Source organism: Malaclemys terrapin, chromosome 7 (genome assembly GCF_027887155.1).
Source record: "Malaclemys terrapin pileata isolate rMalTer1 chromosome 7, rMalTer1.hap1, whole genome shotgun sequence".
In the NCBI taxonomy this organism is placed as follows: Eukaryota; Metazoa; Chordata; order Testudines; family Emydidae; genus Malaclemys; species Malaclemys terrapin.
In genome coordinates this window covers 53127511-53151744 of record NC_071511.1, presented here as the reverse complement: position 1 = coordinate 53151744, position 24234 = coordinate 53127511, and the positions used below count along the sequence as shown (strand labels likewise).

The 24234-nt window shown below is 43.4% G+C and overlaps 1 protein-coding gene across 3 annotated transcripts in view; it reads right to left on the bottom strand.

Annotated features, from left to right (window-relative positions):
* Positions 1–24234, bottom strand: part of USP4 (ubiquitin specific peptidase 4) — a 156066-nt gene that overhangs the window by 64694 nt on the left and 67138 nt on the right. For all 3 annotated transcript variants that reach the window (XM_054033998.1, XM_054033999.1, XM_054034000.1), the window contains 3 exons: positions 20425–20583; positions 16128–16352; positions 732–815 (listed from right to left, as the gene is read on the bottom strand). In XM_054033998.1, coding sequence (XP_053889973.1) covers positions 732–815; positions 16128–16352; positions 20425–20583 — 468 coding nt within the window. The remainder of the gene's footprint in view (positions 1–731; positions 816–16127; positions 16353–20424; positions 20584–24234) is intronic.

The following is a 24234-nucleotide window of genomic DNA, read 5'->3' as shown; positions in this document are numbered from 1 at the left end:
ATCAGACCAATGAGGCAGAGAATAACAATTGGGCCTGATTTTTCAGAGGCATTGAGTACCTGCAGCTCCCAGTGGCTTCACGTCAAGCACAGTGGCCACTGTCCTGTGAAGATATCATCATACATCCCAGTGCATCAAGGCCCAACAGGCTGGGATGTAAGACAGAAATAACCAAACACTTAATAACTACAAAGGAACTGAACTAATCCTCTGAACTGGCATGAGGTAACAAGTTATATACATGGGAATCCAGACAACTTCCCACGAACCACAGGTTTCAAGCCTGATGTTTTAATGGACAATAAAATTATTCACTTCTTAAGCAAGATAAAGCACATCCCATTTCCTGTTGCTACTAAGGAGGTTTCTAAGGAATAGATACCCCCAAAGTAGTAATATGAGGGGTAAAAAGGATAAATTAAGACAAGTTGCAATGGTAGTGGCAGTCATTTTTCTGTCTCTTCCCTCACACACACACACCCTTTTTAAAACCATTATTACTGTCATTACTATAATGGAGGTAACAAAGTGAACAGGGCTTGCCTGTGTCATAGCTTTCTCTTTAGAATTCAGGCAAGCAAGGAGTTATGTATCAGTACAATTAGTTAATGCTTAGTTACTATTTTGCTCTTCTTTGCTTATTGTCCATTTCAAAGTTTTTCCAATAATAAAATGCTTTAAAAAGAAAGAACACATTTATTAGCAAAATTATTGTGTGTGCTTGGTCTTACATTTTCTGCAGGGATCTTGGAGAGTTTGGAAAGAGCTTCACACAGGTCTGATACAGCCCCCATCATTGGCACAACTACCCGATACTGGAAACAGAGAGAACGTTAAACTTACACGAGGCAAAATAAATCCAAGCATGGAGCAGAACGTTAGCAAATGGGAGTTTGGCCATTCGTTAGTCCTGACATCTTAAAAGCAGAGAATTCTATGGCAAGTGGGGTTTCCAGTCACACTTGGCTGTCTTCAGTGTCTCAGGCTCAGATTTAAAGATTTGAAGCCCAGACAGCCACAGCACAGATAACAGAATTTCACCCAGCAATTCCTCTGTCTAGTCCAATAACTTGGGGTGAAGCTTTTAGAAAGACATCCAGTCTTGATTTCAAGTGATGGAACAATCCACCACACTGCCCCAAAAAGCTGTTCCAATGGTTAAATACCCGTACTGTTGAAAAATCTATGCCTTATTTGCTCTCTGAATTGCTTCCATTTCCAGCCACTGGATATTGCAATTAACATTGCAAAAGGTACCATCCTAGAGAAACTCTCCCAGAAGGTTTTGACTTTATGCATCTAAAGCAGGGGTGGACAAATTTTTTGGCCCGGGGGCCATATCTGGGAATAGAAATTGTATGGCGGGCCATGAATTCTCACCAAATTGGGGTTGGGGTGAGGGCTCTGGTTTGGGGTGGGGCCAGAAATGAGAAGTTCAGGTGCAGGAGGGGGCTCTGGGCTGGGGGAATGGGGGTGTGTGTGAGGGCACAGGCTGGGAATGCGGGCTCTAGGGTGGGGCTGGGGATGAGGAGTTTGGGGTAACAAGAGGGTGCTCTGGGCTGGGGCAGGGGGTTGGGGTGTGGGAAGGGGTGCAGGTTCCAGCTTGGGGTGCAGGCTCTGAGGTGGAGCTGGGGATGAGATGTTTGGGGTGCAGGAGGGTGCTCCGGGCTTGAATCGAGGGGTTCGGAGGGGCATCAGGGCTAGGGCAGGGGGTTGGGGCACAGGGGAAGGCTCAGGGGTGCAGGCTCCAGGCGGTGCTTACCTCAAGCGGCTCCTGGAAGCAGTTGCATGTTCCTTCTCCGGCTCCTATGTGGAGGCGCGGCCAGGTGGCTCTGCATGCTGTCCCATCTGAAAGGCACCACCCCTGCAGCTCCCACTGGAGCACCGGAGGGGGCCATTAGAGCGGGGCATTTGGAGTGCGTAGGAGCCGGAGGGGGGCCATGCCGGGGCTTCCGGGAACTGCATGGAGCGGCCCCCAACCCTGCTCCCCGGCAGGAGCACCAGAGGGGGGCCATGCCACGGCTTCCAGAAGCTGCACCCGACCCTGCTCCCCGGCTGCAGCGCCAAAGCAGGGTAAGGCCTGCTCCACAGAGGGAGCTCGAGGGTCGGCTTAAAACAGCTGGTGGGCTGGATCCAGCCTACAGTTTGCCCGGATCCAGCCCACAGTTTGCCCACCCCGATCTAAAGCACACACCAGGAAAGGAGGAAGCCACGGTCAGGTTGGCTGGATTTCTACTATACCTCATGTAAATTGGAGTTAACCAATGTGTCTTCCTGCAAATCATTTCTCCAGAACTATCTAACTCCCATAAGGATATCACATAGGCACTGGCTAAAACCAGAGATTTCCTATGGCCAATGGGAATACTTTGCAGAGAGGAATAAATATTTTCCGGACACGAGAAGAAGAGACAAGTTGAGACTAACACCAGGAGTCAAGCTCTCCCCTCACTTCCACTCAAGGCCTTCCACTAGTCTCCATCCTCCTCATCCCAGGAATGGTAGGCTCTCCAACCAAGCACTAACCCCTTGGGAGCCAATCAACACTACCAGAGCCCACCGGCATCAGGCACCTGCAGCCCACCATGGCCTTCCAGCAACGAGTGCCGCACTCCCATGCTACCACATGAATTGAACTTTTCTGTACAAAAAAGTTATTCAGCCCATGCAATAGCTGTCTCCTGCCTGTGATTAGAGGGTGTGTGTGTGTGTGTGTGTGTGTGTGTGTGTGTGTGTGTGTGTGTGTGTGTGTGTGTGTGTGTGTGTGTGTGTGTGTGTGTGTGTGTGTGTGTGTGTGTGTGTGTGTGTGTGTGTGTGTCCCCAGCTTTGCGCAGACAGCCATCACAGCAGACCTCAAGCGAACTGCCCAATGACCACAAGATCCTTAAGGTACAAAGGCACCAAGCCAGGTTCATTGTTGACAAAGCATGGTAATAGAACCTGGTAGACTCTACAAGGATAGTAAGACATGTATGCCCATGACAAGAATGCAGCTCAGTGAATGGCAGACTTTCCATTCCCCCCTCTGGACAAAGATACTCCCTCTGAGATACATCTTTATACCCGAATACAAACAAATTATGTACTACCTCTGACATAGTTACTGCCCCCGATGTGGCTAGTTATCACCTTGTACATGTTGGCTCAATCAAAACATCTTTATTACATATTGTCATTCTGACCTTATCTTTTAGTAGGGGTCAGCGTGTTCCTGTTATCCTTATGGAATGTTTTTGTACCATCCTTAATATCGGGATGTTCTGGTACCACTTGATATCGGGATATGTTTGCGTGAGTACTCTGTGCTTAGCACTTCTTAGGAATGTGTATTTCTGCAATATCAGCCCTGTTCTTTCCAGATTCTGTGAGCAGGTCCTGCCTCATAGCAGGCCTTTGATACAAGGGTTTATGTCTCCGGCTCTCTTCCTACTACATTGCCCACTTCCTGATTCCTGCTCCAAGGGACAAGTCAACATGCACCATGCCAGTGACATATCAGAGGAAAGAGGTCACTTACCAGAAACTGTCATTCAAGAGTCTCCTCTGTGCAAGCAGACACATCTAAGGCCCCTCCCATCCAGCATCAACCTTCAGAACCCTCTTCAAAAGCATTGTTGTCAGGAAATGCATGCACACCCCCTTCTGGTACCAAACGTTCAGCATACGAGATTATGTAAGGGAGCACACCAGCTCCATCACCTTCATTCCTTCTCCTGAACTGCAGAGACCCATTTACATGGAGAACTCTGAAGTAAAAGGGAATACAGGAAGGTATTGTGAATGAGCAGAGGCAACGCTCAAAGAACAACAGTTACTGATGAGTTGCCTTTCTTCTCTGAGGGCCTCTGAACATTCCCATCTAGGGGAGCAGTGAGCGGTATTGCCCATATGGAAGGTGGGAGCGGAGTTTTAATGGATTAGAAACTGTAGCACTGCCTTCCCAAACTGAGCATTTAAACAGGGTGCTACGTCGTACCTGGTGAGTGACACTGAACATAGTTACAAGAGTGTTCACATACTGGTCCTCGTTAGCGTCTCTGAATCTGCAAATCCTGCTGAACACCTACTATTACAGTAAAACTAAAGAATATATCTAGGCCTACAGAGCAACACAGTCATCAGCGTAACCGACCAACTGTACCTAAAGGTTGACGCAGTCATCAGCATCATACAAAAGGGTCCTCATCAGGGCAGCACTGATAATAATATCAGCAAATGTCAAAGGGCTCTTGGGTGCCAAACAAGACCTTATAGCCAAAATGTGCCCTTACTCTCACTGCCAGATATTATGCCTCCAGGAGACACAGAGAGGGATTAACAGCCACTGCCCTGGATATTTGGGATGAACGTGACAATTGAAAGACCACACAAGCAATATGGCAGTGCCATTTTTGTCTAATTTAATCTTGTCATCAACAACACATCTATGACTGATAACAATGACATTGAAGTCCTGACTGTAAACACTGGTAGCATTTCCACTGTGTCTGTCTATAAACTGCAGTGCAAACAATTCAAGTTAACAAGCCCACAACCCTGAACGTGACAAAACGCAGGTGATCATTGGTCATAACGTCAAATGGGGCTATCGCGTAACTGATAAAAATGATGAACCAGCTGAATTGTGGCCAAATGCACACCACTTAATTCAGAATCCTAAGCTCTCCAGTTCTTCCAACAGCAGCTGATGGAAATGAGGCTACAACCCTGATCTGGCATTTATCAGCAACAACATAACTGGTTCAGGTCACAAACTTAGTTTGGGCCCAATTCCACATGTGCAGCGCCAGCCCATCGCCATCCAGAATGCAGCTGTAATGCCAAACTCAGTACAATGCTGGTGCTGCTTTAATTTTAAGAAAGTAAAACGGAAGAGCTTCTCCAATTACCTCGATGCCATTGTAAGAAATATTGAACGAATACCAGAAAATTATGACCAGTTTGTCAATGCATGGTCTCGAAAAAGCATAATCCACAAGGCTGGAGAACAAACTATGTGCAGGGAACAACATCCAACTTATCAGATTAGTATGCAAAATGCAAGCAGAACTTCAAAGCAGACCCATTCACTGAAAGGCAAAAAAATGGTCTCTAGACTAAAGGAGGAAAAACAAAAGTCATAAAAGAATCTCACTGAGAGCGTGCACATGACCCAGAGCAGTAAGAAGCATGGATTAACCATCTGGAAACAACCACCCAAGGACAGCAGAGCAACACTACACATTTACTGCAGACAAGGTCACACAACAACTCCTAAAAAATGACTGGGCACCAAACGAACAGCCCAAGATACAGCTTAAGTGGCAAGAACTAGGAAACGTACAATTTTGGGGCACAGTATGCAACGACCAAATTAACCTCCAGAACGGCAAAGACCCTCAAGAATGGCAAAGCCACTAGTCTAGATGACATTTGTATTCAACATATCAAACACTTTGGATCAGGAATAAAGAACTGGTTACTCAAGTTGTTTAGCACATGCTCAGCCAAATACAAAGTACCCAAGATCTGACAATGAACACATGTTGTGGCACTCCTGAAGCTGAGGAAGGACGCAACAGAGTCAAAGAACTTTAGGCTTATATCACTACTATGTCACCTCAAGAAACTACAGGAGCATCTTATCCTAAAACACCTATTACCACTCACTGAAAAGCATCTAATCCCAGAGCAAGCTGGATTCTACCTAGGCAAGTCATGCACCAGTCAAGAGCTGAATATCACTCAATACATCAAAGATGGCTTTGAAAAGTTTGTGGTAACAGGGGCCATGTATGTCAGCTTAGCAGCAGCATACTGTAGTGAAATATTAAAAGCTCCTCACTAAAATATATAACATGACAAAAGATCACCACCCCAAACGACTGATATCAATTGATATTAGAGAACCAATGTTTATATATCAAACTATGTGGGAAGCAGAATGGATGGCGGCAACAGAACAAGGCCTAAGATAAGGGAGCATACTTTCATCAATACACTATAATATTTACACGAATGATCAACTGATCGATCTCAGCACCAGAAGTTTTATCTATACCAACAAGCCAAGGATTTTGTCCAGATTGAAGCTATGCTAACATCGGAATTCTTTGGGCTCTCAGTTTATTACACCAACAACCCAATTGCACGCCAACCCAGCCAAAATGCAAGCGCATCTCTTCCATCTTCAGAATCATGAGGCCAGTAGACAAATCAACATAATCTGGAATGGGGTATCGCTTGCTGCTGGAATCCTGTCTGCCTTAGACTGACACTAGCTCGCACTCTTTTCTTCAAGGCACGATGGAGAAGACAAAAGGGAAAGTTTGCACCCAGAACAAACTCAGAAAGCTTGCACATTTAAAATGTGGAACCAACCCAGCAATGCTACGAGCCACTGCACTTGCACTTTGCTATTCAACAGCCAAACATGCATGCCAGCATAGGAAAGATCGGTTCGTTCAAAGCTGAACCCTGTTCAGGATGACAGCTGCTGCTACATCACAGAATGTCTAAAACCAACAAATGAGAACTACCTTGATGTGCTTGCTAGAACCGCTTCACGGCATATCAGGAGAGCGGTTACAAGCAAAAGGGAACAATTATGACAAGTCAAAGATACCAGATATCTGCTACATGGCCACACTGAGGAAGCCACCCACCTGGAATCACTGAAAAGCTTCCTAGCTGCAATGGAACTACTTAGAAAAATCGCCAACAGCTATTCAACTGGAAATATGGTACACACAGCTCAAAACACTCAACAAGGACATCAAAATGCACACTGAGGTTGCCGAATCCCTTCCCAAAGGTGCAGAGAAGAACTGGTTGACTTGGAGATGTTTAAATCGCCTCTGAACAAGAGTTGGCAGGTCAAAAGTCAACATTCAGAAGTGACCCAGATGACCAAGACATTTGTGACTGTGGTGAAACAAACCATGGAACATCTGTTGGATGGCCAATTCCTGCAGGAACCTTGCACCACAGATGATCTCACCAGGGCTACAGATAAGGCCCTATCACATGCCCAACACATGCCCTATGACTGTGGTGGAAGGACACAAGTAGTAGTAGTTACATTAATGCGAATCTTTTAGAGTGCACCAGCAAGGTTATGAATGGGGCAATTAGAGCACATTAGAGCACTTTACAAATCACATGCCTGTAATGTGCTTTGCCACATTGCGTAGAAAAGCTCTAACATGAACTACAAAGTTGGAGCGTGTTGCAATATGACCTGTCTCATTCAGATTTCTTACTTTTAATAGGTGGTAACAAAAATAGAATTTAGTTTACTATATGGGTGGAGTTCTGAGTCCTCTGTCTTCAGGGATACACCAAATGCTAATTAATTTGGGCTTCTTCTGTAGGAAGTCAACCTTCTGATAAAAGTTAAGTTTAAGATTTTGTTTAACTTGGGTTCCTGGCATAGGGTCTGTGGAAAAATACAGGGAAGGATAAGTACTCACTGAGATGGTTTGGGTAAATATACAGCTTTAACTGTGTAAGTGGCAAAAAAAGACAGGATTTTTTTCCATTTTTACCCATCCTGGGCAGACAGCCAAACAAGTGGTAAGAGCTTGTTTGTTTTAATACATCTTACAAACATATAAACAGAAGCAGTTTTAAGTTTTGTTTTAGCTACAAATGATGACAGTTGTAAGTTCTCAAGCTCTGTTAACATCTGAAAGCTTTAACTATAATGTTTGTAATATTTAATTAACATTTGTAAACCCCGATTTTGGGATAAAATTTTCAAACCTTAAAATATAACCACGTAATTCTTCCCCCCTTCTTTTTTATGCTTAAACTAAAATGATGTTTTTGTTTGTAATTGGGGTTTATGAACAAATGTCCATTCCTAGGTGGGGTTCAGAAAAGAGAGGAATTATGCCATGATAATTGGACCTACAAACTTATCCATATGTGAGCTCAACTGTAACAAGTATGTACAAGTTTATAAGGTGTTACAATAACTTTTATCAACAAATACTGAATGGGAAAAGATACAAAAGGGAGATAAAATAAGGGAATTAATCAAAAACAAAAAGGCCGAGTTGATATGATTCAAGGACTGTGTTGAAATAATGATTGTTAAAAAAAAGGAGATGTGGCGCTGGAAGTTAATGAGCCAAAATTGGTATGCTGGATATTAGGTCTAAATGGGGGACAAAATAATCAAGGTGTAAACTATTCTACAAACTGGGGTCCGCAGCCCCTATGGGGTCACTAGAGACTGCACGGGGAATCTGCAAAATATTACGAAAAAATAAATAAATCTCACTGCACATCTGCACATGTCACACCAAAGACAGACTGCAGTAAGAACCAGGCACACCCATCTCCCTGGTATCTGTAAATATAGTCTTAAAGCATTACTAATAGTACGTGTTTGTATGAAGTACATATATATTTTTGTCAATTAGTTTCTCAGTTGGGGATCCATGATTAACATTGTATTTGAAAAGGGGTCCGTCAACAAAAAAAAGTTTGAGAACCTCTAATCTGTCAAAACAAGGGGATTTTTCCTTCTAAAAGCTCTCTCCAGCAAAAGAAGAAGGGAACAAGAAATGTTAAAAAGAAAGCCTTATTTACTACTTTACATTTCAAATGCTTAAACTGTTTCTCTTTTATGTATTTTTAATAAAAGGTTAAAAAGGATCTTTAAAGGGTGTGTTTGCAAGGGTGTTACACAGGCAGAGGTCTCTGTATTCCAGACCTCATTTAACTCTGGTTAATGTTAAGTTATGTTAACATCTTTACCCCATTTATTCCATTTAAATTAATGCAACAGTGGAACTATACAATGTTGCAGTGATCACACGAGCCCTCAAGAAATACTGAGTAGTCTCAGTTGGAGTGGCCGTCAGCATAGGAAGAATCTGAAAAATATTGAGGAAACTTTTCTTTGGTGAGGAAGCTTTTCCCTGAGCAGTATCCAAAAATGAATGTGATCCTCTGAAAGAGATGTGGGTTGATTTCTCCTAGGTGAGCTGCAAGCCCCACACTGTGGAACCAGTGACAAATATGGAATATGGAGTCTCATCTCCTGCTACAAACCTGGCTCTTATCAGCCAGTTATCTATGTATGGAAAGACATGGACCCCTTAGGGGTAACATCTTACTTTATGTCCACACCACAGTGGCAGAGTTATGGCACTGCAACTGTACTGCTGCAGTATCATAGTGTACACATTGATGGGTTTTTTCCATCAATATAGTTAATCCACCTCTGACAGAGGCAGTAGCCAAGTCAAGAAGAATTCTGTCAACTTAGCTGCATCTATCAGTGGAGGTTAGGCTGACCTAACTACATTGTATAGGAAGTAAAAAATTTTCACAGCCATGAGCGATGTAGCTAGGTCATTCTAACTTTTAGGTGTAGACCCGGCCTCAGATGAGCAGTTATTCTGGCCAGATATTTTGTGAATACCCTTGGGACCATGGATCAACCAAAGGGAAGTACTTTGTACTGCTAACGTGTCTGTCCCACCTTCCTGATGGTTACGTGGAAATGGGCATCTTTTAAATAGGAAGCCAGGTTGCCGTATCCTTGCAAGAGGGAAGGAATGATTGCTTCCAAGAGGGGGAGGGTGTGAAAGTATGTGTGCACTCCAAGATCCCGATGGAACTATTTAGACTCACAAGGTCCAAGAGGGGTCCAAGAGCGTCCACCTTCTTGGGAATGATGCGACACCAGGAAAAAAAATGTTCGTCTCCACTCGCATTTCAAAAGGGAACTCCTTCCTCATGAAAGGAACCATGGAGGAGTCCACTTTCTCTAGATGGACTCTTGTGACAAGGGTCACTGAAGAGAGACAGGGAAGGGAGTGGGCATTGTGCAGAACTGGATGAATATCCATCACAGAATGTCTTGACCCAGCAATGAGAGGTGATGTAAAAAGAAACAAATAGAGGTGGTCCAAAGGGAGGGGCAGAGAGGGAGCAAGCAGGAAGATGTGCAGAGGCCAGTAGTCTGTACTTGACTGCACTGTCAAACCTGCCTTGGGCTGACCAGAAGCAACACAAGTTTGCTGTTGTTTTGTTTGCTTCTTGGTATGTGGTTCTTGCATTTGATATCAGAAGGCTGGAGAAGCAACATCTGCTTCTGAGTGGCAGAGGGCTTGGATAGCTTCAGGGAGGGGCCTAAGATCCTAATAGATTTCAACTTTTTAGTGATGAAAGAAATGACTCACTGGATGAGATCCTGCCTTCAAAGGGCAAATACTTTATTTTTGCCTGTGGCTCTGCAGACAGACCCGACAAATGAAACAGGAGTACCACTGGAGAGTTATGCCATGGTCACAGTCCTCACAAATGAGTCAGACACATGTATGACTGTTCACAGGGCACATCATGCAAAAAGGACTCCAGAACAGGACTTATAGCTCCTCAAAATGCATACTGGTATCTCACCATAGCCACCTGGTAGTCTGCACTCTCATCCCCTAGGAGCCTGAGGAATAGACTTTGTGGGCTAAGGAATTCATTCTCCTGCCCTCTCTATCTTTAGCTGTGGAATGGATTGTTCTCATCTCCTTTCCCTTGACCAAAGCTACTGACACCACCAGGCTATTAGGAGTGGGGTGCTGTTCAAAGTATCTAGAGCCCAGAGAAGGGACTGGGTACATCCTAGCCACCTTCTTGAGACTGCAGGCAAAGATGCTGGAGTAAGCCAAAAATCCATGGCTGAATTTAAAACCACAGCTGATAAAGCCAGCTTGTCAGAGCAAAATGGGAGAATGTCTACAGTGGCTCCAGAGCTTTACAGCTCTGGTTGATATTGGCAGCTGTAACAGCAGTGATCTTTCTCAGCAACACTTGACACTGATATCTGGAAAGTGACACAGCTGAGGATCCAGTGTTGTGATCTGGGGAGGTGGCACCAGTGACATCCCCCTTCAGAAAGTTAAAAAAAAAAAAAAAAAAAAATCTTTCAGCATTACCTCTTACAAGATGTCCATTGGCCAGAGAAGGCACCAGGGAGTTGGAAGAGGAGGATAAGGCTGTGATGCTGGGTCCACTTGTATTGGTGACATGAGATCAGGCCCTAGTACTGAAACAGGGGCTGTGCGGATGGGACAGTCCCCAAAGCCCTAGAGCTGGGGAAAAAGACAAGCTGGGGTGACCCTGCCACTAGGTCCAGCCAACTCTGAAAATTTGTATTTAGTCCCAATATAGTTCCATAGTTAGAAGTTGTAAAGGACTCTGTGTAAGTCTATGAGTAGGACTCCTTAGGGAGTCAGATGGCTGTGTGTCCTTGTGCCGGGCAGCACAGACGATCCGCCAAACTCCAGATCATCAATGGTCCAGAATTGGGAGTCCCAGAGACGAGGGCTAGGTGACTACTCCATGATGAGATGTATGAGTGAAGTAAATATCTAAGCAGGAAGATGGTGCCAAAGCATGAAGAACCCAAACAGGGCTCCTGCGGCAGGGAAGTCCAGCAGAAATGCTGCTGTTTCTTTTTAGGACACACTTCACTGCTGGACAAACATTTCCTTTTCTCCTCCTCAGAATTAGTGCAGTCATCAGTGCTGAGGCTGGACCCCATGAAGGAAGGCCTGAGGCAGAGCCAGGAGTGTTCTGCTGTACAAGCTGAGCCAAGCATTTTGGTGTTTTAAGGGGCCTACCAGAAGCTAGTGCCAGCTTAGAGGATCATTGGAGCTGCCTTTGTGGCAGAAGTCAGTGCCAAAGGCCCTGTTTTGTGTTGAATCTTGATTGTACCACGTGGAGCAGACTCCAAGGTAACTGACCCAGCACTCAAGTCCCTAGTGAAAGCTGGTGCTGAAGCTGTGGCCAGAATAAACAACTCTGCCTATACAGCTGGTGCGGGCAGCGATGCAGATACAGGTCAGTCTGGGCAGTGCACAGAAACACAGCCTTTTGGTAACTCAAGAGCCTTTAGGGCCACTTCCATAAGGTGCAGCTGGGGCTGCAGTTAGCAGTCCTGGAAAGCCTACAGTGTGAATGCCTTGCAGGCAGCATACTGGGTCAAAGAGGGGGAAATCCCCCAAACAGATCAAAAACCTCACTTGGGCATCTGATTCTGGAATCATCATCCACATGGGCACAGCTTTTCAACCCCTTGCAGGTTTCAATCTGAGCACAGCTTCAGCACTGGAGGGAATTTTGAGAACTCAAACTAAACTTAGGGATATACCTCAACTACAGAACAGGGCACTAAGCTTACCACCCTGACAGTAGTCAAAACACACAGCAGAAGGAACGGAGACAGCTGAGAAGTGCACTCCCTTCTATAACCTGGGTGCTGACTGTTTGAAAACCTCAGAACATGTACACACCACTGCTTTGAAGAGGGCTCTGTGAGCTCGTCAGCAGAAGGAGCTATCCCACAAGTGGGGAGGCATAGAAGTTCTTGAAGACAGGAACTGCCACCAGTGGATTATCTAATCCAATATCCTGATTCAGACAGAGAACACCACTAGATGCTTCAGAGAAAGGTGCAAGAATCCTTGCATGTTAATTACTTAACATGTCCTTGCATGTTAATTACTTAACATGTCCATACAGTAAGATTCCACATGACCCCAGAGGCTGCCTTGTTCATTTAAATCCTCTATTTGTATTTTTACCTTATCTGTGCATTGTTCCAATTATCCATAAAATTTTCTAATCCTTTCTTAAATCCTGTTAAGCTTTTGGCCTCAGTGTTATCCAGTGGCAATGAATTCTACACGTTAATTAGGTTTCACATAAAGTATTTGCTTTTATCAGTTTTAAATGTGTTATCTTTCAATCTCAATGAAGGTCCACTTTGTTCTTGTTTTATGGGAATGCTTATAAACATTCTATTTATGCCATTTATTATTTTATATACCTCTATCAGGTCTCCTCCTATTAACCTTCTCTCTAAACTAAACAGTATGTCATTTCAATTGTCACTCATAAAGAATGTTTCCAGGCCACTAACAATTTTATTGCCTGTCTCTGAATCCCTTCTGTTTCTGCTATATCCTTTTTGAGATAGGGTGAACAGAACTGAACCCAGTATTCCAGATAAAAGTATGTCACTGATTCATAATGATCTAATATCTTCAGATTTTCCTTCCATTTCTGTATAAATCTCAACTTACATTTGCTTTTTTGATGGACACTGCACAGTGAGCAGGTTTTCAGTGATGAGTCTACAATAATGTTTCGGTCTTTTTCATTTAAAAATACAGCAAACTGTACGAGTAGTTCAAATTATGGCCTCCAATGCACATTCTTTTGTATTTGTCAGCAGTGCCTTTCATCTGACATTATGTTACCCATTCTTTTAGCTTTATTTGATCTTTCTGAAGCTTCTTGGTCTTTTCCAGTCTTCATCAACCTAAGTAATTTTGTGCCATCTGCAATTTTTGCCACCTGATTGTCCACTCACATTTCCAGATCACAGATAAACCTACCCGGCCATACATAGGGTACATATAAGGGTCAAACTGTTCCTGAATTTCTGCAAACACAGGATATTTTCTCATTTCTGCTCGGGATCATAAGGTCATAAGAACAAAAACATAAGAATGGCTGTACTGGGTCAAACCAAAGGTCCACCCAGCCCACTATCCTGTCTACTGACAGTGGCCAATGCCAGGTGTCCCAGAGGGAGTGAACCTAACAGGTAATGATCAAGTGATCTCTCTCCTGCCATCCATCTCCACCCTCTGACAGACAGAGGCTAGGGACACCATTTCTTACCCATCCTAGCTAATAGTCATTAACGGACTTAACCTCCATGAATTTATCTAGTTCTCTTTTAAACCCTGTTATAGTCCTAGACTTCACAACCTCCTCAGGCAAGGAGTTCCACAAGTTGACTGTGTGAAGAAGAACTTCCTTTTATTTATTTTAAACCTGCTGCCTATTAATTTCATTTGGTGGCCCCTAGTTCTTATATTATGGGAACAGGTAAATAACTTTTCCTTATTCACTTTCTTCACATCACTCATGATTTTATATACCTCTATCATATCCCCCCTAAGTCTCCTCTTTTCCAAGCTGAAAAGTCCTAGCCTCTTTAATCTCTCTTCATATGGGACCCTTTCCAAACCCCTAATCATTTTAGTTGCCCTTCTCTGAACCTTTTCTAGTGCCAGTATATCTTTTTTGAGATGAGGAGACCACATCTGTACGCAGTATTCAAGATGTGGGCATACCATCTATTTATATAAGGGCAAGAATATAGTCTCCGTCTTATTCTCTATCCCCTTTTTAATGATTCCTAACATCCTGTTTGCTTTTTTGACTGCCACTGCACACTGCGTGGACATCTTCAGAGAGCTATCCACGATGACTCCAAGATCTTTTTCCTGATTAGTTGTAGCTAAATTAGCCCCCGTCATATTGTATGTATAGTTGGGATTATTTTTTCCAATGTGCATTACTTTACATTTATCCACATTAAATTTCATTCCAAATCACTTAGTTTTGTAAGATCTTTTTGAAGTTCTTCAGTCTTCTTTGGTCTTAGCAGTTTAGTATCATCTGCAAACTTTGCCACCTCACTTTTTACCCCTTTCTCCAGATCATTTATGAATAAATTGAATAGGCTTGGTCCTAGGACTGACCCTTGGGGAACACCACTAGTTACCCCTCTCCATTCTGAAAATTTACCATTTATTCCTACCCTTTGTTCCCTGTCTTTTAACCAGTTCTCAATCCATGAAAGGATCTTCCCTCTTATCCCATGACAACTTTATTTACGTAAGAGCCTTTGGTGAGGGACCTTGTCAAAGGCTTTCTGGAAATCTAAGTACACTATTTCCATTGGATCCCCCTTGTCCACGTTTGTTGACCCCTTCAAAGAACTCTAATAGATTAGTAAGACATGATTTCCCTTTACCAAAACCATGTTGACTTTTACCCAACAATTTATGTTCTTCTATGTGTCTGACAATTTTATTCTTTACAATTGTTTCAACTAATTTGCCCGGTACTGACGTTAAACTTACTGGTCTGTAATTGCTGGGATCACCTCTAGAGCCCTTTTTAAATATTGGCGTTACATTAGCTATCTTCCAGTCATTGGGTACAGATGCGATTTAAAGGACAGGTTACAAACCATAGTTAGTAGTTCCGCAATTTCACATTTGGGTTCTTTCAGAACTCTTGGGTGAATGCCATCTGGTCCCGGTGACTCGTTACTGTTAAGTTTATCAATTAATTCCAAAACCTCCTCTAGTGACACCTCAATCTGTGACAATTCCTCAAATTTGCCACCTACAAAAGCCAGCTCAGGTTTGGGAATCTCCCTAACATCCTCAGCCATGAAGGCTGAAGCAAAGAATTCATTTAGTTTCTCTGTAATGACTTCATCGTCTTTAAGTGCTCCTTTTGTATCGCGATTGTCCAGGGACCCCACTGGTTGTTTAGCAGGCTGCCTGCTTCTGATGTAATTAAAAAACAATTTGTTATTACCTTTTGAGTTTTTGGCTAGCTGTTCTTCAAACTCCTTTTTGGCTTTTTTTTATTATATTTTTACACTAATTTGGCAGTGTTTATGCTCCTTTCTATTTACCTCACTAGGATTTGATTTCCACTTTTTAAAAGATGATTTTTATCTCCCACTGCTTCTTTTACATAATTGTTAAGCCATGGTGGCTCTCTTTTAGTTCTTCTACTGTGTTTTTTTGATTTGGGGTATACATTTAAGTTGGGCCTCTACTATGGTGTCTTTGAAAAGTGTCCAAGCAGCTTGCAGGGATTTCACTCTAGTCACTGTACCTTTTAATTTCTGTTTAACTAACCCCCTCATTTTGCATAAGTCCTCTCAGAGCCCTATACACTCAAGAGAAGTTTCAGCCTAGCACTTCCCAAGGCACCAGAGGCAGGCAGGGTTGGATGTGACAATCAAATGTGTCATTGCTTATGCTCTCCAATATTATCATATGTACTCTTGTTGCCACCAGGGCAAATAAGCTTCCTGTTGCCCCATCATCCCAGTCACTTAGAATGAGATATTTTCCAAACCACTTTCGATTTTGCTCAATCCCCAATAAATTTTAAACGAGAATTTAGCATCCAAGTCCTTTGGGTGACTTTGAAAATCTCAGCCTTAATAGTCAAATGGATCAGATTTTCCTGAACTGGATTGCAGTGACTGTCTTTGGGTATAATTCACACCTACAAATGTCTTTTTTTACCTGGGTAGGTCTACGATGCAGGTCTGCAAAAACCAGAGAAACGTCCATGGAACGATCTTTCTTCAAGGGCAGTGGAAGAGTTAAATAGCAGAAAGGGTCAAAAGTCACAGAAACTTTAGAGCATTTTGGACAGACCAAGGTGGATTTGAAAAGGCCATGAAAAATATCCACGATGATAGAGTCATTTCTTAATCTATGGTTCTCCCAGGCTTCTTTCGCCACTACCTGTAGAAAGGAAATAAAATTAATTCTGACTCATACACTTCACTAGAACTGTAAATACAGAGACATGAGACAAAAGGAACTCAGCATTATTCTGATATTTAAAAAATATATATATGCACACCTAAACAAGCTGGAAATACTATTAAGGTTTCCTGAACTCAGCCCCTTTTAACCACTTACTATTCTCCCTCACTAACCAGGCCCCAGGTCTGCAAGTCTTTCCTGCTGCAGAAGGAAATAGCGGACACCTAATTCTACCACTCTGTGTTAGGTCAGGCCTGTATTGCTACAGATTTCCTCAGTGTAGGAGGTGAGGGTTGGAGAGAGAGGGGGCAGTGGAGGGAGCAAGTTGCTTGAAGTCCATGGGCCTGATCCAAAGGCCATTGCAATCAATCGGAGTCTTCCCATTGACATTAAGGACTTTGGATCAGGCCCCATATACTGGATGCAGCTAAAGTTCATCTCTAGGCTGTATGTGGAAAGTATGACATAGAATGGATTTCCTACCCATAGTGGGGTATGCAAGGCTTCATGTAGTCCTTACCCAGGGAAGGTCATTTGCTTTCTGTCCTGACCCAGAAGGGACAGGTTGTGGTCTCCAACTGGCAAAAGCTCTCAGCTTATAACTGTTATGCAGAGTTTTCTCTGGAAGAGTAGAAAACTGTGGCCCAGAGCCTGAAGTTAGAAGATGATGATTCATAGACCAGGCAAGAAGGGACCACTATGATCATCTAGTCTGACCTTCCATGTAACAAAGACCATAGACTTCCCTGAATGAATTCCTCTTTGAATGGGAGCATAATCTTTTAGAAAAAATCCAATCTTAGTTTAAAATTTTCCAGTGGGGGAGGTCCAGGTTGGATATCAGGAAAAACTATTTCACTAGGAGGGTGGTGAAACACTGGAATGCGTTACCTAGGGAGGTGGTGGAGTCTCCTTCCTTGGAGGTTTTTAAGGCCCGGCTTGACAAAGCCCTGGCTGGGATGATTTAGCTGGGAATTGGTCCTGCTTTGAGCAGGGGGTTGGACTAGATGACCTCTTGAGGTCCCTTCCAACTCTGATATTCTATGATTCTATGATTCTATGATTCAGTGATGGAGAACCCACCTCAATGTTTGGTAAACTGTTCCAATGGTTAATTATTCTCAATATTAAAAACGTATGCCTTATTTCTAATCTGAAATTGTCACACTTCAGCTTCCTGCCATTGGACCTTGCATAAGCCTTGTATTATCAAATGCGTTTCCCATGTAGGTACTGTAACCCATTAACTGTCTCTTTGTTAAACTACACAGATTGAGCTCCTCAAGCATCACTATAAGACACATTTTTCTAATCCTTTAATCCAGAGGTTTTCAAACTGTGGTCTGCAGACCACTGGTGGTCCACGAGCGCCATTCAGAAGGTCTGCGGATAGTTCCCTCTAAGGTGTGTGCCTGGGCGGCCACACACAAGAAAATGAAGGGCCACCCACCTAATTAGTGGAGCCGCACAGGCATGGCTCCACTAATTAGGTGCCTGGACCCTGGAGGAGACGCACATGTAAGGTGAGGTAGTAGCCTTGGGGGGAACAGGAGATAGGTGAGAGGGGGAAGTGGGGTGAGAAGTGGGAGTGGGGGGGAATTTGGAACGTGCAGGGCTGTGGCATGCGACTTTCCCCAGCTCCAGGGCTGCAGCTGCCAGGGAGAGATGGCCCTCCTTCCCAGCCTCAGCTCTGTGGCCGGGGAGAGACCCCCCCTCCTTCCCAGCCGCAGTTCAGGGACTGCCGCGGCGGGGGAGAGAGGGCACATCCATCGCATTAGAAAGGTAAGACTACTAATATTAAAATATGAGTTGTGTGCTTTTATTTATAGAACAAAAAAAACATCAATTATTAAGGGATTTTTTTATATAGCGCTTTTATCCAAAGCGCTTTACAATAGTTAGCTAACAGTACAAACAATATTTGGAAAGATCATCAAGTGATCCACTGAGACCCTCAGCAATTTTCAAGTGGTCCATGAAAAAAAAAAAAAAAAGTTTGAGAACCACTGCTTTAATCACTATCATGGCTCTTTCTCTGAATCCTCTCCAATTTATCAACATCCTTCCTGAAATGTGGACACCAGAACTGGACATGATATTTCCAGTAGTAGTTGCAAGAGTGCCAAATACAGAGGTAATGTAATCTCTCTACTCCTACTCAATATTCCCATTTATGCATCCAAGAATTGCATTAGTCTTTTTGGCCACAGCTTCGCACTGGGTGCTCACGTTCACAGCTGATTATTTACCATGATTCTTAAGACTTTTTCCAGAGTCACTACTTCCCAAGATAAAGTCCCTCATCCTTTAAATATGGCCTGAATTCTTTGTTTCCTGATGTATGACTTAATATGTGGCTGTATTAAAATACATATTGTTTGTTTTCACCCAGATTACCAAGAAATCCAGAACGCTCTGTATGATTAACCTGTCCTCTTCATCATTTAACAATCTTTGTGTCATCTGCAAACTTGATCAGTGATGATTTTACGTTCTCTTCCAGAGCACTGATAAAAATGTTAAATAGCAGTGAGCCAAGAACCCCTCCCTGCAGGACTCCACTAGAAACACACCCGCTCCATGCTGATTCCCCATTTAGTTACATTTTGAGACCCAGCAATTAGCCAGTTTTTAAAGCATTTCATGCGTGTCATGTTAATTTTGTACTGCTCTAGTTTCTTAATCAAATGTCACGTGGTACCAAGTAAAATGCTTTAAAGAAGTCAAAGTATATTACATTAACACTTTTACCTTCATCAATCAAACCTGTAACCTCATTAAAAAAAAAAAAAAAAAGATATCAAGTTAGTTTGACAAGATCTGTTTTCCCTAAACCCATGATGATTGGCAATTATAGCACCCTCTTTTAACTCTTTATTAATTGAGTTCCCATATCAGCTATTACATTATCTTGCCCAGAATCGGCATCAGACTGATGGGTCTATAATTACTTTGCTCATCCGATTTATTCTTTTTAAATATTAACACTTTAGCTTTCTTCCCCAGTATTCCAAGACACATTAAAAATCAACATTAATGGTCCAGAGAGCTCCTCTGTCAGTTCTTTTAAAACTCTTTGTTGCAAGTTATTTGAACCTGCCAATTTAAAAATGTCTAGTTTTAGCAGCTGCTATTAAATATCTTCCTTAGATACTCTTGGAATGGAAAGTATTTTATCAATCATCATTATCCTAGGATACATCTACATCACTTGGCTTTTCCCCCAGTGAAGGGTAAGGGGGCTGAACTAAAGGACATCTGCAGGCAGTAATCATAGAGCTATCTGAACTGGCTTTCTGGAAATTCTTGTCCGAGTTTGAGGATTTCTATTTGCTTGAGCCTGTGGATTGGAAGCTCTTCTTGGTTTGGCACACTTTACCTATGGTACAGTACCATATGCACTATAACTGGGTTGCTGAGATGAGATCAGAGTTATCGCCAACAGCAGGACTCAGGACTATGAAGGAAAGATACGGCATAAATGCTCAGAGCGTCTCCTTAAGTTAGAGAAAAATGGAAGTGCTTGGATAAAAGGCAACGGTAGGCTGGGTCCAAGACCCCCTCTCCTTAACAGGATTCTAGGCAATTCCTTACATACACAACAAACAGATTTAGGTGGTATCTTGGAGAAAGGGTAAATTATGCCATCATTTGTGTTGCCACAATCACATTCACTGCACATAGAACACAAAAACGTAATTTATTAAATTCTGTGCTCCAACCCCACACATGGAATGACAGTCAAGTGATAAATTGCAGTGATATGGGATAATGCAGTTTACCATTCACGTTTGAGTTTATTAGCTGCATTCTGCGCACTAATCTCCCTCTATTGAGACTTCTAGCATTCCAAGTGTCAGAGCAACGCTGGGGATATAGTAAGATCACTGCAATCCCAAGGTGCAAACAATAACTTAAGCGCATTTACAGCTTTAACTATCATCTTCCTGGCTTTGGACAGCAGTTTAATACAGACTATTCATGCTATTTAAATGTAGCTCAGAGCCTCCAGTTGAGCATAGGGTATAATTTTATCTAAGCACTGTACCGAATCAGGCCTGCCATTGGCATCCTTGAGCTCCAAGTAGGGTTTCTTCTTCACTCGGTTCAGATCCTCGTGCAAGCCATCCAGGAGGAATGCCAAGAGCTCCTGAGAATCTTGCTGCTGGTACCCTGAGAACTGAGGGGCAAAACGGCCGACCTGGGTCTAAAATTAAAACAGAACGGGGACAATCTGGTCAGAGCAGCGTCATGCATGTATCTGTAAAAATGAAATAAAGAAAATCATATCCTGACTTCTGCAGAATTCTGCAGCAAGAAGCTGCTGTAGTTTAGTGCTAACTACAATGAAGCTGAAGACAACATAACAAGGATGTCAGTACAGATTTCCTGGCCTATTTTAAAACCTTTCAATCAAGGGCATTTTTAAAGAGCAGGATGGTGGGAATCTGGACTGCCTGATACTAAGCTCTGGGTCAAGAAATACCAACTACCAGCACCTGGAGTGTTGTACAAGTTTCAGTTGTGCTCTTTTAGGAACATAATTGCTACAGTGGATCAGACCAGTGTCCATCTAGTCCAAGATCCTCTTACGTCAGCCAGATACTTCAGAGAAAAATCCAAGAATCCCTGTAGCAGATATTTATGGAACAACATGTCCATAAGGAAAATGTCTCTCTAACTCATCAGTTAGAGCAGCATTTCCCAAAGGCTGGTGGGTGCCCTTCCTCCCACATGACATGAAAGATTAGCTGGGTTGTGCGGCAAAGACAGGCCTCAATTGTTATCCAGTTTCAGCTTTCACTAAAAATTATTAAGAGTAAAATTTGGGCCCCATTGAAGTCAGTGGCACAACTCCCAATGATTTCAATGGAGCCAGGATTCTACTCTAAGTCTTTAGCTGTTCTAATTTCAAACAAACTTTGAAAACTGACTAGAGTATAACCAAATGTAACAACAGCAGCCTAAACTTGCGCAGACCTTGAAACAATCGCTCTGAGGTGTGAACTGCTCCATTCAATACACTGGGTGCTACCTCATAATGTAAAGGCAATACTTCGATTGTCACATACTGAAACATAAGAAAGGATCACAGTATGAAGACCCACAATTACTCTGAAAGTGCGATCATTCTGGTACCATGAGCAGGTGATCCCACTGATTTTTTTCCACAAACTAGAAGGAGCCAAGCATGAGGTGGCCAGCAGGGCATCAGAGCCCCACTTATGGGAAAACAAACCAGAGGGCTCCAGCAGCACTCATGAGGGAGAGAAATTTTCTTAGAGAACAAGTTAATGTTGCCATTTAACAGTGACTGACTCATGGTTGTTACTGCTAAGTAACCCTGAAAAGTGATGTTCTATTTCAAATTTATGATACACCTCTACCCTGATATAACACGAATTCGGATATAACGCGGTAAAGCAGTGCTCCAGGGGGTGGAGCTGTGCACTCCGGTGGATCAAAGCAAGTGCGATATAACGCGGTTTCACCTATAATGCAGTAAGATTTTTTGGCTCCCGAGGACAGCATTATATCGAGGTAGAGGTGTAGTTATAAAAAAGCCTAAATATTCACTATTGAATCCACATCACTGCTTAACGTAAAAATTTAACACTTTCAAAAACTAAATACACAAAGACTTCATTTGGGGACAGTTAAGGTTGCTTCAGGATATGTCTCACACCAAGCCAAAATCTTAGAAGTTAAGGGAAAAGTTTCCTGCATTCCTTGCCACTTTCACATCACCCACAACACTGTCAATAACAGACGCCACCATTCCATAAGGCTTACGTTTCGACCTTCAACAGCAACACACCCAAAAAGCAACTCACCCCAAATTCAAGCTCATACTCTAAGGCAAAGCCTTTACAACAACTTCTGACATTCTTATTTCAACAGATTGGCTTAGCTGAAAGTGACACATTCCATACATTTGAGAAGTTATTCTACCTTAACATTGTTCAGGTTGTTTGGGTGCCTTAAGTGTGTTTCCCTACTTTGACATCTGTGGATTTATTTTTATGCTCAACCTTAACTGGGTTTATAATGGTTGTTTCTGAGGTAACTGCAACAGACAAGGAGGGTGAGGGAATATATTTTATTATCCCTCTATTCCACCCTGGTGAGGTCACATCTGGAGTATTGCATCCAGTTCTGGGCACCCCACTACAGAAAGGATGTGGACAAATTGGAGAGTCCAGAGGAAGACAACGAAAATTATCAGGGGGCTGGGGGCACATGACTTACAAGGAGAGGCTGAGGGAACAGGGCTTGTTTAGTCTGCAGAAGAGAAGAATGAGGGGGGATTTGATAGCACCCTTCAACTACTTGAAGGGGGGTTCCAAAGAGGAAGGAGCTCGTCTGTTCTCAGTGGTGGCAGATGACAGAACAAGGAGCAATGGTCTCAAGTTGTAGTGAGGGAGGTCTAGGTTGGATATTAGGAAACACTATTGTAATGGGTTCAGTCACAGAGACCCCCTTGGGACTGTCACCTGATGCACTAAAATTACCTGGGATGATTTAGTTGGGAGTTTAGTTTAGTTGGGAATTGGTCCTGCTCTGAGTAGGGGTTTGGACAAGATGACCTCCTGAGGTCCCTTCCAACCCGGATATTCTAGGATTCTACCTCTGAGCCTGTTTTCCCTGCCAGCTTGGGACTCCAGAACCCTGCCTTGTTGAGCCAGACACACTAGCCTGCTGCAACAGAGACCCAGGTCTGGTTCACGCCCCCAACGCTGCAGACTTTAACCAAAAACTGCTCAGCAGGTTTCCTATCTCCAGCACCCAGACACCCAGCTCCCAGTGGGATCCAAACCCCAAATAAATCTGTTTTACTCTGTATAAAGCTTATACAGGGTAAACTCATAAATTGTCCGCCCTCTATAACACAGAGAGAGAGATATACACAGCTGTTTGCTCCCCCAGGTATTAATCACTTACTCGGGGTTAATTAATAAACAAAAGTGATTTTATTAAGTATACAAAATAGGATTTAAGTGGTTCCAAGTAATAACAGACAGAACAAAGTAAGTTACCAAGCAAAATAAAACAAAACACGCAAAAAACAGTTACTTACCTTCTGTAACTGTTGTTCTTCGAGATGTGTTGTTCACGTCCATTACACATTAGGTGTGCGTGCGCTGCGTGCACGAACATCGGAAACTTTTTCCCTCAGCGGCTCCCGTCGGGCCGGCAGGGTCCCCCCGCCCGCCAGAGCGGCGCCCCGCTCTAGAGTATATATATCCCTGCGGGCCCGACCCTCCCTCGGTTCCTTCTTGCCGGTGACTCCGACAGAGGGGAAGGAGGGTGGGAAGTGTAATGGACGCGAACAACATCTCGAAGAACAGTTACAGAAGATAAGTAACCGTTTTTTCTTCTTCGAGTGATTGTTCATGTCCATTACACATTAGGTGATTCACAAGCTTACCATTGGAGGAGGGTAGGAGTCAAGGAACAATTGATTGAAGCACAGCCCTGCCCACCACTGCGTCCTCTCTGGTCTGATGATGGATCGCGTAGTGGGCTGTGAACGTATGCACCGACGACCAGGTGGCCGCTTTACAGATTTCCTGGAGTGGAACCTGCACCAAGAAAGCCGCCGAGGACGCTTGGGCCCCAGTCGAGTGAGCCCGGATCTCCGGGGCTGGTACGTTGGCGAGCTCATAGCACGTGCGTATGCAAAGCACAATCCATGCTGACAAGCATTGCGTCGAGATAGGCTGGCCTCTCATTCGCTCCGCAATGGCAATAAACAGTTGAGTCGATTTGCGGAATGGCCTGGTCCGTTCTAGATAAAATGCCAAGGCTCTACGGACATCGAGGGTATGCAGGCTGCGGTGGCTTGGGTCCGTATGGG